General features: G+C 38.8%; 1 protein-coding gene across 6 annotated transcripts in view; it reads left to right on the top strand.

Moving 5' to 3' along the window:
- Positions 1–12811, top strand: part of CADM2 (cell adhesion molecule 2) — a 516203-nt gene that overhangs the window by 350203 nt on the left and 153189 nt on the right. For all 6 annotated transcript variants that reach the window (XM_054046941.1, XM_054046929.1, XM_054046910.1 and 3 more), the window contains 2 exons: positions 1668–1805; positions 8236–8406. In XM_054046941.1, coding sequence (XP_053902916.1) covers positions 1668–1805; positions 8236–8406 — 309 coding nt within the window. The remainder of the gene's footprint in view (positions 1–1667; positions 1806–8235; positions 8407–12811) is intronic.

Below are 12811 nucleotides of genomic sequence, written 5' to 3'. Positions count from 1 at the left end.
CTATTTTACAAAAATCTTCACAAGTTTTCCATTAAGGACAAAAAATATCCACTCAAAGAGAGTATTTTGGGATAACAACTGCCTAAGGGTTAATTTTTTTTCTGTAGAGAGCCATCTCAAGATCCAAAGAATAGATGATTAGTCAAATTCAACCTATTAAATGGCATTGGGACCTAGATAAAAGGGTGTTACAAAGGTAAAAAGCAAGACATCTAATCAGTAGCTTCTAATCAGGGTGGCTTGATTTTTTTTATGGTCTATTTAGTTCTACTTTTATTTGCTTGGGTTTTTTTTTTTTACATGACTGCTTTCCAACATCTTCCGTTTTTTTTCCAGCAAAAAGACAGCAGCAAGGTTTCAGAAACATCTGTCTCACTATAATTTTATTTGTCTATTAGAAACTCACATTTAAAATTCTTCTAAAGATGCCCCTATATGAGAGTAATGTTCTTTTTTTTCCTCTGTAATTTATTCCATGCCATCATTTTAATCAGAAAGATGATTTATATGCAGAAATATTCTTTCTATTCACTGGTCTGATTTGGATTAGAAGATTTTAATGTACAGGGATTATTAAAGATGCCATTTCGTGCCCCTGAAAAGTAGGAGTAGTTTTACTACGGAATGTACACTGCGATAGGTGCTGTTGTTTGTGTTTGGAGTAATGTTTGATTGCGTGCAGTGTTTATCGGTTTCCTTTGGAAAAGGAGAGACACGAACAAACCACATTGAAAGATGCAAAGCACAGAGCGGAATTTCAGTGACTGATCCCTTTATCCAGGAATGAAAATCTGTGAATTAACTGAAACATTCCAGATGTAAAGGGTAAACCTAATCGTATTATAAGAGCTTTTAGAAACTGTGGAAAGATATATCCCCTCAAAATAAGTCATTTCTGTGTGTTACTAAGCCAGTCATTGAATATAACTAAATAGTCTCAATTTTATTCACAGTTCTGTATTTTAAATCTCCCTCCATTCCTCAAAACATAATCCTTGCCATCTCTAATGTTTGGAGTATGATGTTTAATGGGCATAGTACCTGATCCAGACCTCACTGAATCAATGGAAGGATTCCTATGAATTCTGTGTGCTTTGGATTGGGCCCATTATTACTATATATTATTTAAATCTGAAAAGAGAGGATTTCACCCCCCCCCCTTCTTTTTGCTCTCCTTTTGTGGTAGGATTCCCTGAATTCATGCTGGAACTGTCTGTTAAAATGCAGCTCGATCAGTTTGGATTTTGTTCCTGGTTGTGTTTCATTTTAACAAGAGTAGTTAATATATTCCATGCCTCCCACCCAAAATAATCTGCTTAAAATGAAGATATCCACTATATATCGAGCAATAGGAAGTCATTCTGAACTTGAACATAAAGTATGAGACAATCTGGATTGGTTTAAAATTAACATATAAAACTTGTTCATTTTCTTCAATTAAACTCTAGTATGGTTCAGATTCACTGGTCAGTTTAAAATAGAAAACGGAATTCAGTGACACTTGTTGTTAGGCTTGTCAATCCTAAAGTGAATAAACCTATCTGTTATTTCTTTTGGAAATTGACCTCTAATAGGTTAACCTTATCAACTGACAGCCCTCTGGTCAAAGGCTTAAAGTAGCTGATTGGCAACATGCTGTATCTTTTATTTGCTTGATTGTTTCTTAGGTGTTCCTGAGAAGCCACAGATTAGTGGATTTACTTCACCAGTTATGGAGGGAGAGAGGATGCAGCTAACCTGCAAGACCTCTGGTAGCAAACCAGCAGCTGATATCAGATGGTTCAAGAATGACAAAGAGATTAAAGGTATTGAAAAACATTTCTATGTAAATATGTGTCAACATCAAAACTAAAGCATTTAATGAGGAGGATTGCTTGGAATTGTATCACTTTCATTTTTATAAAAGGATGGACATTATCTAAACGTGCAAGAATCAATTCTATTATGTAAATGTGGAAGAATTGATCAATATTCATCATAATAGTAATATGACTGATTTTTTTTGCAAAATGTTACAAACTATAATTTTTAATTATAGTTTGTAACATTTTGCAAAAAAAAAGTCAGTCATATTGCTATTATTTTTAATTATAGTTATCTTAAGGCCATAATATCACCTTAATTGAGATGGATCATAAAATGCTTTACAATCATCTTGAGTACCAGGTTCATGTCTCTATCAGTACTCCAGCTATTTTGACATTTGATCCACTCTTGCATGTTCCCAGAAAATTGGTATTGGTTTTTATTGCTGTCATTTTCATCTAATATGCTAAAAGATCTGGTGAATGAGTTGTCAGAATTGTGATTGTTTCCATGTAGCTATTATTTTAAAATCATTCCTTTAGTATCTATGTATCTCACACACTTGTCTGGCATTATGGTTTTTGTTAGTGAATCAAAAAGCTGCTTCAAGAAAATCTGTGGTGGTAATAAGAGAAACAGTTCAACTTTCTTTGGTATCCACCAACACCGAGAAATCAGAGAAATACATAATAATAATAATTAAAAAAAAAGACTAATATGCAAAATTTATAAGTTAAAGATACCATGGTTGATATTCACAGAAATATGATTTCTTTTCAATGTACCTGTCTTGAGAAGTTTCCAATTCAAAATCAGAAAATTGGATTGGAAAGAGGCGTGGACTTTGGGCTCAAGTAGGTTAAAATATGCCTGAGTTCTTGTGGTCGAGTGAAGATGGGAAGCAAAAAATCAGAAAGTGGAGTCTTTCAGCCTGCAGGATGGTAAATCAGGGGTTCTCAAACTTCATTGCACCGCTACCCCCTTCTGACAACAAAAATTACTACACGACCTCAGGAGGGGGGACGGAAGTGTGAGCCTTCCCCAGCCTCACCACCCCAAGAGGCAGGGCCAAAGCCAGACCTGAGACCTGTCACCCAGGGCTGAAACCCTCATGCTTCAGCCCTGGGCAGTTAGCTCAGGCTTTGAGTTTGGCCCTGAGCTCGGGCTTCGGCTCTGGGCACCAGCAAGTCTAATGCCAGTCCAAAGACCACTTTGGGGTACCGACCCATAATTTGAGAACTACCAAGAGAAAAGTAGCACCTTGTGCAATATAATTAAAAGGCAAAATGTAACAGAGGACATCACATACATGCTGTACTATGCCAGCAAAGCTGTCATTCAAAAGAGATGTCAAAGTGAATGTATGCAAGAAGTGCCATCAAAAGATGGAAAATAAACTTAGGTAGTGCCAATATCCTAAATGAACTACAGGTGTAAGCAGACATAAGCAAGGGCAACTCATGGCACCAGATTTTTTTTTAAATCCGATCTTTCAGGCTTGCACAGTAATTATGCATTTCCTGTTCAGCTGAAATGTAATAGCAGCAAAGCAGACAATTTAGGGATTTTAATCTTAAACTAACACATGGCTTTCTGGGCAGGTACCTAAGGGATGGACATAAGAAAGAAAACTCAATAGAATGGATGAAATAGGTGTTGAAAGTGAGGAGGAATAGAAAGTGAAGAAGATAAAAATGAGAGGAAAGCCTTGAACGCTTTAGTTTTCTAGGTCTTCTGAAGAGCACATTGCCATTGTCATGAAGGTTACAAATAAAATAACCTAACTAGCTTGCAATGGCATCAGCAGAAGGTACATTAGCTTTTGTGCACTGGAAAAGGTGAAATGATAAATCTGAGAAAATAGATATGAAATTGTATGCTAATGCACCTGACATTAAAGGTTAGGAGTTCTGCTGTCTAGCACCAGTAAATCCAATTGTGTTACAGTATATTATACATGGTGCAAAAGAATATGAAAACCGAATACATTCAGTTCAGAGACGGAACCGGGGATAAAAAAGCCAACCTAAAATGTTGCTTGCATTTCTATTAGCAGAAAAAAGGAATCATCATCTAGTAAGAGAGACCTGTTTAGCAGGCTCGATGTTAAGAATGGGAGAGGCTGAGCATGAATCATGGCATTACATTCCTTATATTTTAACGTTCTGCCTCTTTTTTATATATATATATATATATATATATATATATATAATTAGCATACGGATGTGAAGTTTGGCTTTCTAATCCTTTTTTTCTACCTGCTCAATAATACAACTGACTGTGCCATCCCTAAATTTAGCTTAAGGGATTCAAATTATCAGAAAGTAAATATACAATACTTATTTGTCACATAATTTATTACCCACTGATTTGAAAATGTAATCTTGAATGTGGTTTTAGTTTTCACTTTTCAGAAATATTTTCAAATTATTTTCCTGTTTTTTTCCTGTGTAGTAAAAAGTAATTAATTAATTAATATTTTTGCAACAAAATGGCAAATTTAAAATGAGGTTGCTAATTTTAATATGTGCAGTGAGATCAGAAATGTGGTACTCTTTTTGGCTTAACAAAACTCCAGCTGAAAGTAGAATTTAACCTTCTCAGATTATAATGCAAGGTTAAAGCAAAACCAGATGAAAAGTATACAGAAGCCCAAAATATCAGATTTGCCCAGTTAAAATATGGAAAAATATATTTTCAATGGATATTTGTTACATATATGGGAGCAATATAAGGTTATAATTGGTTGAAAATAACCAATGAGTGATAAATCAGCAAGTTTATATTGTTTCCCTCCTCAAAGACCAATAATATGGAGCTAACAAAAAGTGTTAAACAGTCAGAGTGCATATGCAAACAGTGAGTTCCAAGAAAACTGTTTGTTTCCATGGGGGTGTGGGGGTTTCCTTGACTTTAAGCTTCACTTCCTCTAATGAATGTGATTCTCAGAAGAAAAAAATCTGTTACTTTAAAAATATTTGGCCATTATAGATAAATGTATAGATATTTTTGATGATCCAGATATTCAGGGTTTATATAAAAGTACATACATTGACTTATTTTTTCACTGACAATTAAGGGTCAAGATTTTAAAGAAACAGGCATCTAAAAGGCTCCTAAAGAAGTGGTCTCCATTTTTCAAAAGTGCTGCGCATCCAGCAGCTCCCATTGAAGTGAAGGCTGCCGATGCCTAGGAGCTGTCTGATCTCCAGATAATTCGAGCTGCTGGGTGCTCAGCACTTTTGAAAATAAATCTATTTATTCAGGTGCTTAATGTTACATTTAGGATCCAAACTTTAGGCACTTTTTAAATCTAGGCTAAAATATTTTCCTCCTTTACGAATATAATAACCTTGGTTTATCCATGGTCAATATTTCTCTCAGCTTTCTGATCCATAAATGTTGATAGTCACCTCAGCAAAAATTGAAATCTGCTTAATGCTTAGCAACCAACAGGAAGAAAAATGCCCGGGTGGGGAAGACAATTATTTCTGAAGCAAAAATCAGAATTACTTAACTACCTGGATTCTTACATTATCTGGAGTGAGTGATAAAGCCCATCTTTCTTATTCCATAGATATTTTTAATCTAAAAAGATGTAGCTTATTACATTTTAGATATGCTTTCTAAAATTGACTTTTCATGGAAATTTTATTTAGGTCATTTTCCTCTCCCTAATGGGATTTTACTATGATTTGTAAAACTGAAACCTCTTGCATTTTCCTTTCCTTTGATTAGGAAACACAGGACACATGCAATCTCAGTAGTATATTTCTTTAGAAAAATTCATTTTAAGTCCTTCATTAGCACAAATCAATATGACCAGGTTGCTGTTTTGCTAAAATAAACAAAAATCAATGAGCAGTATAAATAGTTGTGTACAAAATAAAACTAATCCAAAAAGTCTATAAGTGGCTCTCACATTAACTTCTGTGCACATTAACCTCATCTGTTGGTTCTTCTGTTCTGCTCTCATTTATGCATCATACAAGGAGGCTCTTTTAATAAAAGTCCCAGCCCTGCTCAATATAGAGAGAAGCTAAGAGTTTGCAACTCTGTGAAGTCAATTGAAGTTGAAGGTGCCCAGCACCTTTAGAGTATGTCTACATGACAGCTGGAAGCAAACATCCCAGCTGGAGTAGACAGATTTGTTCTAGCTGGGCTTGAGTTAGCACACTAAAAATGGCTGGGTGGGTGTTGGGGCTCAGGCTGGAGCTTGGGCTCTCAAGCATAGGGGGCCGGGTGGGCTTGAGAACCCAAGCTCCAGGCTAAACTGCAGCATCCACACTGCTAATTTTTAGCACATTAGCTCAGGCTCCGCTAGTGCGAGTCTGTCTACCCCAGCTGGAAGGCACACTCCAAGGTACAGTGGAGACATTCCCTCAGAGCCCAAACTGAACAAAAGAGACCCTTAAAGTACAGCTCCTCAAGAACAAGAGGCAAATTGAATACAGCAAGAGAAAGGATGGGTCTGAAGGAATTTTATTTCAAAAGTGGGTGTGGCTTGTCAGCAAATTATAATAATTAGAATGAGATGTTTCATTTAAATCTGAACAGTGGTGTTGATGTCTCAACTTTGGGTTTAGATTTAATTCATGGCTGAGGTTAATCCTGGCTAACCCACAGATGAACCAGTTCATAAAAAAATGAATAAAGCACTTGCAGTCTTACTCTATCCACATATATATAAAACAAAAGTCACATTGCTTTCCTAGTATCCTTGTATCACATATCTATAAGATTAGATAGGTAGACTTTGAAATATTTACCTTCAGTAGCACTATGAAGGGGATTTAAAAAAACATAAGAAAAAAACTGTGTTTCTCTAGTGGACTTCAGAGGAAGCTTATTTCTAATTGGGATGTAGATATAGTAGAGATAATGAAGAGAGGCAAGGCATTCCTGCCTTTTAGTTGATTTTGGTTTTGTTTATTGCAGATTTAATTGATTGTGGATGTCTGGCCATCAGTTCAAGTTAAAAGCTAAACTGGCTGAAACAGTTCTTAATTCCCCTACACTCTCTCTCCCTCTCTCCTTTCTTGATCACTGCAGACCATCACCATCCTGTCTGTAACTCAGGCCCATAAGATGAGGATCATCTTCAACACAGACCTCTCTCTATGTCCTCAGACTATATTCACAGTCAAGCTGGAAGGGCATAATGAGTAGGGTCCCACAGGGATCAGTCTGTGTCCAGTTCTGTTCAATATCTTCCTCAATGGATTAGATAGCGGCATAGGAGTACACTTATAAAGTTTGCGGATGATACCAAGCTGGGAGGGGTTGCAAGTTCTTTGAAGGGTAGGATTAAAATTCAAAATGATCTGGACAAACTGGAGAAATGGTCTAAAGTAAATAAGATAAAATTCAATAAGGACAAATGCGAAGTATTCCACTTAGGAAGGAACAATCAGTTGCACACATACAAAATTGGAAATGATTGCCTAGGAAGGAGTACAACAGAAAGGAATCTGGGGGTCATAGTGGACCACAAGCTAAATGAGCGTCAACAGTGTAACACTCTTGCAAAGAAAGTAAACATTATTCTGGGATGCATTAGCAAGAGTGTTGAAAATAAGACACAAGAAGTAATTCTTCCGCTCTGCTCTGCGCTGATTAGGCCTCAACCAGAGTGTTGTGTCCAGTTCTGGGCGCCACATTTCAGGAAAGATGGGGACAAAATGGATGAAAGTCCAGAGGAGAACAACAAAAATGATTAAAGGTCTAGAAAACGTGACCTATGAGGGAAGATTGTAAAAACTGGGTTTGTTTAGTCTGGAAAAGAGAAGACTGAGAGGGGACATGATAATAGTTTCCAAGTACATAGAAGGTGTTATAAGTAGGAGGGAGAAAAATTGTTCCACTTAACCTCTGAGGATAGGACAAGGAGCAATAGGCTTAAATTGCAGCAAGGGAGGTTTAGGTTGGACATTAGGAAAAACTTCCTGTCAGGGTGGTTAAGCACTGGAATAAATTGCCTAGGGAGGTTGGGGAATCTCTGTCATTGGAGATTTTTAAGAGCAGGTTAGACAAACACCTGTCAGGGATGGTCTGCATATTACTTAATCCTGCCATGAGTGCAGGGGACTGGACTAGATGACCTCTCGATATATGATTCTATGATATATCATGTAATTTCTTCCTGCATAGCATGCTTGCAATACAGCTTTTCCTACCCATGCCAACAGTTAAAATTCTTGGTCAGGCTCTCAGCAGTTGATTTTGAAATTACATGTAGGAATAGCAATGGCAGTATTGGTTCTTTTATCAGACAAATAATGGGATGTGTGGCTATATAGTGTGTGGTTTTATTTTTTAAGCAACTAGGGGAAAAGTTTTAGAAATGGATTTGATATATACCAGAGCCGCCTCCTATTGCATTGTGCTCCCTGAAAGTCATTAAGCTACATTTGTTTGTTGTTCTTGCAGATGTCAAATATTTAAAAGAAGAGGATGCAAATCGCAGGACATTCACAGTTAGCAGCACATTGGATTTCCGAGCGGATCGGAGTGATGATGGCGTCGTTGTAAGTTGCAGAGTAGACCATGAGTCCTTAAACTCCACACCTCAGATAGCAAGGCAGGTTCTAGAAATACACTGTAAGTAATATCTATAATCTATCTATCCCTATCCACACACATTTTCTGGTTTTGAGTGAAGGTGTACTGTCACTAGACATAAAATAAAACTTAAGTCCTTAATGAGTTCAAATACATACAAATACCTCTCTTCTAGTCCAATCCCTCAATTCTCCTAGCAAGTCAATGAGAGCTTTCCCAGAGTAAGGACTGTGAGATTGAGTCCTTAGTCTGTTTGACAGAGGAGGGGAGAGGACAAGTGTGTGGGGGGTGTTAAGTCTCACTGGTTTTCTCAGATAGGTTTTCAACACCAAGACCATAGGTTTATGTAGTATTTTGCTTGATAGTACCATAGAAATGCAAGGTGATGTTAGCAGCAGAGATTAAATCATCAACTTTGTGCCCTACTAACACAGCTTTGTGTGATGTTCTTTATGTCAGAGCCTAAGAAAGGAGAGCCATAGTCATTATTGTTAGGGCTTGTCTATCATGGGGATGTTACATCAGAATAACTTTAGTTTGTTCTCATTAAAGTGCCTTGTGTACACTACGATTTTTAAAAAAATGAATTATTTGGCTCCTTAGGTAGCAGTAATGAATCCTGTTTGGAGTCGAAGTAACTCTTCTTTGCAATGAGTTTGTGTGCTTTAAGGTTTATGTGAATGCATTTCTAACCACTCCGCTTCTGACAGTCCTCCCCATTCTATCCCACACACCTAGCTCAGCCTGTCTGTGTGCCGTACCTGTGTGCCCTCCACTGCTCTAGAGTCATCTCCACCAAATAGTCTCTCTCTAATTAAATGCTGGCACGCAGCCAGGTGTGTCCCTTTTTGATATCAGGTAGTGGTGAGTTCACACAGCTATTATAACATTGTGCCTGCAGACCTCCAGTTCCATCTGGAGAATAGTCTCTGGAATGTAGACATCTGCAAGATAGTGTCAGAGCAAATGAAGGTGAGGAGGCACTCCCAGAGCTGGTCCCAGTGCCAGATCAAAGCAAAGGAACCCACACCATGAGCACCTGGACTGCATATTTGCAGGTGATGTCACATGCATTTGCTGTTCATGAGAGCTCTATCAGAAACCAGCTAGAAAATGCTGCAGACAGGAGCTCTCCCAATAAGTAGAATATGCTGTATTACAATACAGCTATGTAGGAGGATTTAAACAACTCTTTTCTGCGTACTGGCAACCTTCTCAGGGTTGCTTATGCATGTAGTTTCCATTCCACTCCTGCACCAGCTGGGAATATGTCATCCTGGCAGATAGCAGCTCTGCATGTGTTCCTGGTTTGCCAATTGCCTTTTTAAACAAGACCCTCCTAGGTCTGGAGCATATTTTGTTACAAAGCTCATGCACAGCATCCCTACCTAGCCCTGTCCTGTAAACTCTGGAGAACACACCAGACTAGGACCTACCTTTCAATCAACCAAATTGCAGGCACTTCCCACACCAATCAGCCTCTTCGGGATGGAAAAGAAGAACAGTTTCAAGCACCCCACCAGCAGGAATTTGTGTGCAACAGTCTGGACATGCAAAAGTTCTATTGGTCTTAAGTTTGCATTACATTCTTTAACTCTTTGTAATTCAAATATTGTTATTTGTTACCTATGCTATTTGTTAACTCATTACAAAAGATTTGGTACAACTTGGCTGAAAAAATTCACTGAGAAGTAGCTCTCCCTATAACATCAACCTTAACCCCTACTATCAACCCCAATAAAATCAATACACAAGCATATATCAGTCATTTCCTTGGTTTACAGTATGTTCATTATCCAAAACTACCTCCTGACCATGTAGTAGGAGCACGGTGAATCCCTGACCCTATTTCCCATGCAACTTGAGGCATTTTTCTGAGGTAACTAGTGTGATGGGGAAGGCCAGATGGCTACAGTAAAGTAGTGAGGAAAAGGGATGTTAGCCCTAGGCTAAACAAATTCCTGGTACCATGGTAACCAAATGGCAATTGCTCCAGGTTAATCAAGACACCTGGGGCCAATTAAGATCCTTCTAAAAGGCAGTGGAGATAGCTAGATTGATTGGGACACCTGAAGCCAATCAAGGACTGGCTGGAACTAGTTAAAAGCCTCCCAGTTAGTCAGTGAGGTGTGGGTGTCAGGAGCTTTAGGAGGGAGCTGTGCTGTTGGAGGAACGAAGCAGTGCAAATCTATATCAGGTGCAAGGAAGGAGGCCCTGAGGTAATTGTGAAGAAGATATTGAGTGGGAGCTGCTGTGGGGAAGTGGACCAGGGAATTGTTCACGTCCTATTTCCAAAAAGTCAGCTTCCATAGCTGCTAATTTTAGGGTCCCTGGACTGGAGCCCGGAGTAGAGGGTGGGCCTGGGCTCCCCTCCTCTCCCTGATTAATCACTGATACTGGGAGACAACAGAGACTGTGCGAGGGAGGGTTGCTTCTTCTCACCTCCCTTGCTGGCTTATGATGAAAACGGCCCAGTAGACTGTGACCCTTGCCTCTAGAGAGAGAAGGGTTATGTGGAGGGTCAAAGTGAGCCTCTGAGGCTAGCAAAATCCGTCAGGAAACTCAGGGCCCATGGAGTCAAGGACAGAACTTTGTCACACTAGCTACTCACTGGGAGCAGTCAGAGATAGACAGCTTCCAGGTAGTGATGGCCACACTCTTCTCCATGCAGAGAGGAGCCCTCATGTTGGTGTTCTATCATTGTAGCTTTAGGGTGAACTCTGCATAGATCTCTAGGAAGGTAGCTTTCTCCTGGTCATCCCAATTCTGCATTCCTATCCTGTCCCACCAGACACTGCTAGCTTGCTGAGCCTAGAAGTGGAACTAGGTAAAGGTGCTCCAGATAAATGCCCCGCAGAAGTAACTGCTCGATTTCATCGTCCTGCTCCTCCTCCACCTGTAGCTGTATTATCACAGCACCCACAGGCCTCCAAGGCGGCCAGTCTAAGCCTACCCAGCTGCTCAATTGCCAATTCATGTGCATCATCCTGTTCATATGAATAACTTTCATGATCACAGAACTCATCAGTGTGTCCATCATCCCTGACAAAATACAGATGAATCATGGGCTTCCAGGGGTAGAATCATGGGAGTGTGTTAGTTTGGCTCCAAGTCCCAGAATTCTGGTAGGTTCCATAGGCACCTCACAATGCACTGTAAGAAAAAATTCAGAATGCATAGAGCTGTGCAGCACACCATTGTCCAGAATGCTACATAGTTAATTTGAAGAAGTACATAGCTGTGTGGACACAACAATTAACAAGAACACTACCTTACACTGCCATAACAAAGTGGTGTGAACGTACCTTAGTACAGCATAGTTAATTCAGAGTACTTAAAGTGAACAAACTAATCTGCTTCAACATCCTCATGTAGACATTCCCTTGCATTGTAAACTCCTTCCATTATAAATTATCAGTGAAAGGACTGACTTTTTGTGCCTCACATAGCACCATCAGTACTTACAAATAAATGATGATGATAAATATTTTTGGCCATTACTTTCCTCTTTTCTGAGTTTTTCCACTCTATAATTATGCTTGAAATTAACATTCTGCTTGTTGCAAACATGTAACTCCTCAGAGTGGCTAAGTAGATGTAACTTCATCCAGATAAAGAGCAGGAGAAAGAGGAGATGTCTCACTAAACGGATGACAAAGTTTTATTGGTAACTTGTGGAACGATGGAGTGAAATGAAATCTGCTCTAGAAGATGGGGCTATGTAAAATAGATACTCTAAATGAGCATACACACAGATTTTGTAAAGAAGCCTCTACAAACCCACACATCAGCTTTATTCAGCAACTTTGTTAGACAACAACTTGCCAAAACTAAAACCAATATTAACCTTTAATAACTATATATTGATATCAATGCTTACATTTTTTCCTCCCAAATGGGATGGGACAAACCAGATCAGTTCAAACCAACCAGAATCATGACTCAGTACTTGAAATGAACATGACACTTGAGGTTCAAAAAATTCAGTTAGCTCTTTTAAAAATATTTTTTGAGCACTTCTGCTCTCTTTGTTATGGGTGCAGAAGTGAAGAACTACAGGATTGCCTGTTCTTGTGTTGTTTATAGCCTGACTAAAAGCAGGATATCTTGAGAGACAGAACATGATCAGTGCTTGAAATCTGGGGATAGAGAGAGTGTGTCTGTTTTCATGAGGTTCCCAGGCCTATTTTGCAGATATTAAGAAATAGATACAAATATTAAGAAAATTCAGATAAAGTTTGGGTAAACATCCAGAATTTTGGATGATTATCTGGACCAACCCCTCCAATCTGTTGAGATTTACCCATCACTAATTTATATCCTCTCTCACTCCATCCATATGTCATGCTCTGTTTCCTGCAGGGCAGTCTTACTGCCATTGTCTTGCTAAAGGGTTTGGCTGTAATCTAGTTCATGCTTGCCCAATGGGGATTAGTGGTGGCAT

The sequence above is a fragment of the Malaclemys terrapin genome, chromosome 1 (assembly GCF_027887155.1).
Source record: "Malaclemys terrapin pileata isolate rMalTer1 chromosome 1, rMalTer1.hap1, whole genome shotgun sequence".
Taxonomy (NCBI): domain Eukaryota; kingdom Metazoa; phylum Chordata; order Testudines; family Emydidae; genus Malaclemys; species Malaclemys terrapin.
The sequence above is the reverse complement of the archived record's forward strand: the minus strand, read 5'-3'. Positions and strand labels throughout refer to the sequence as shown.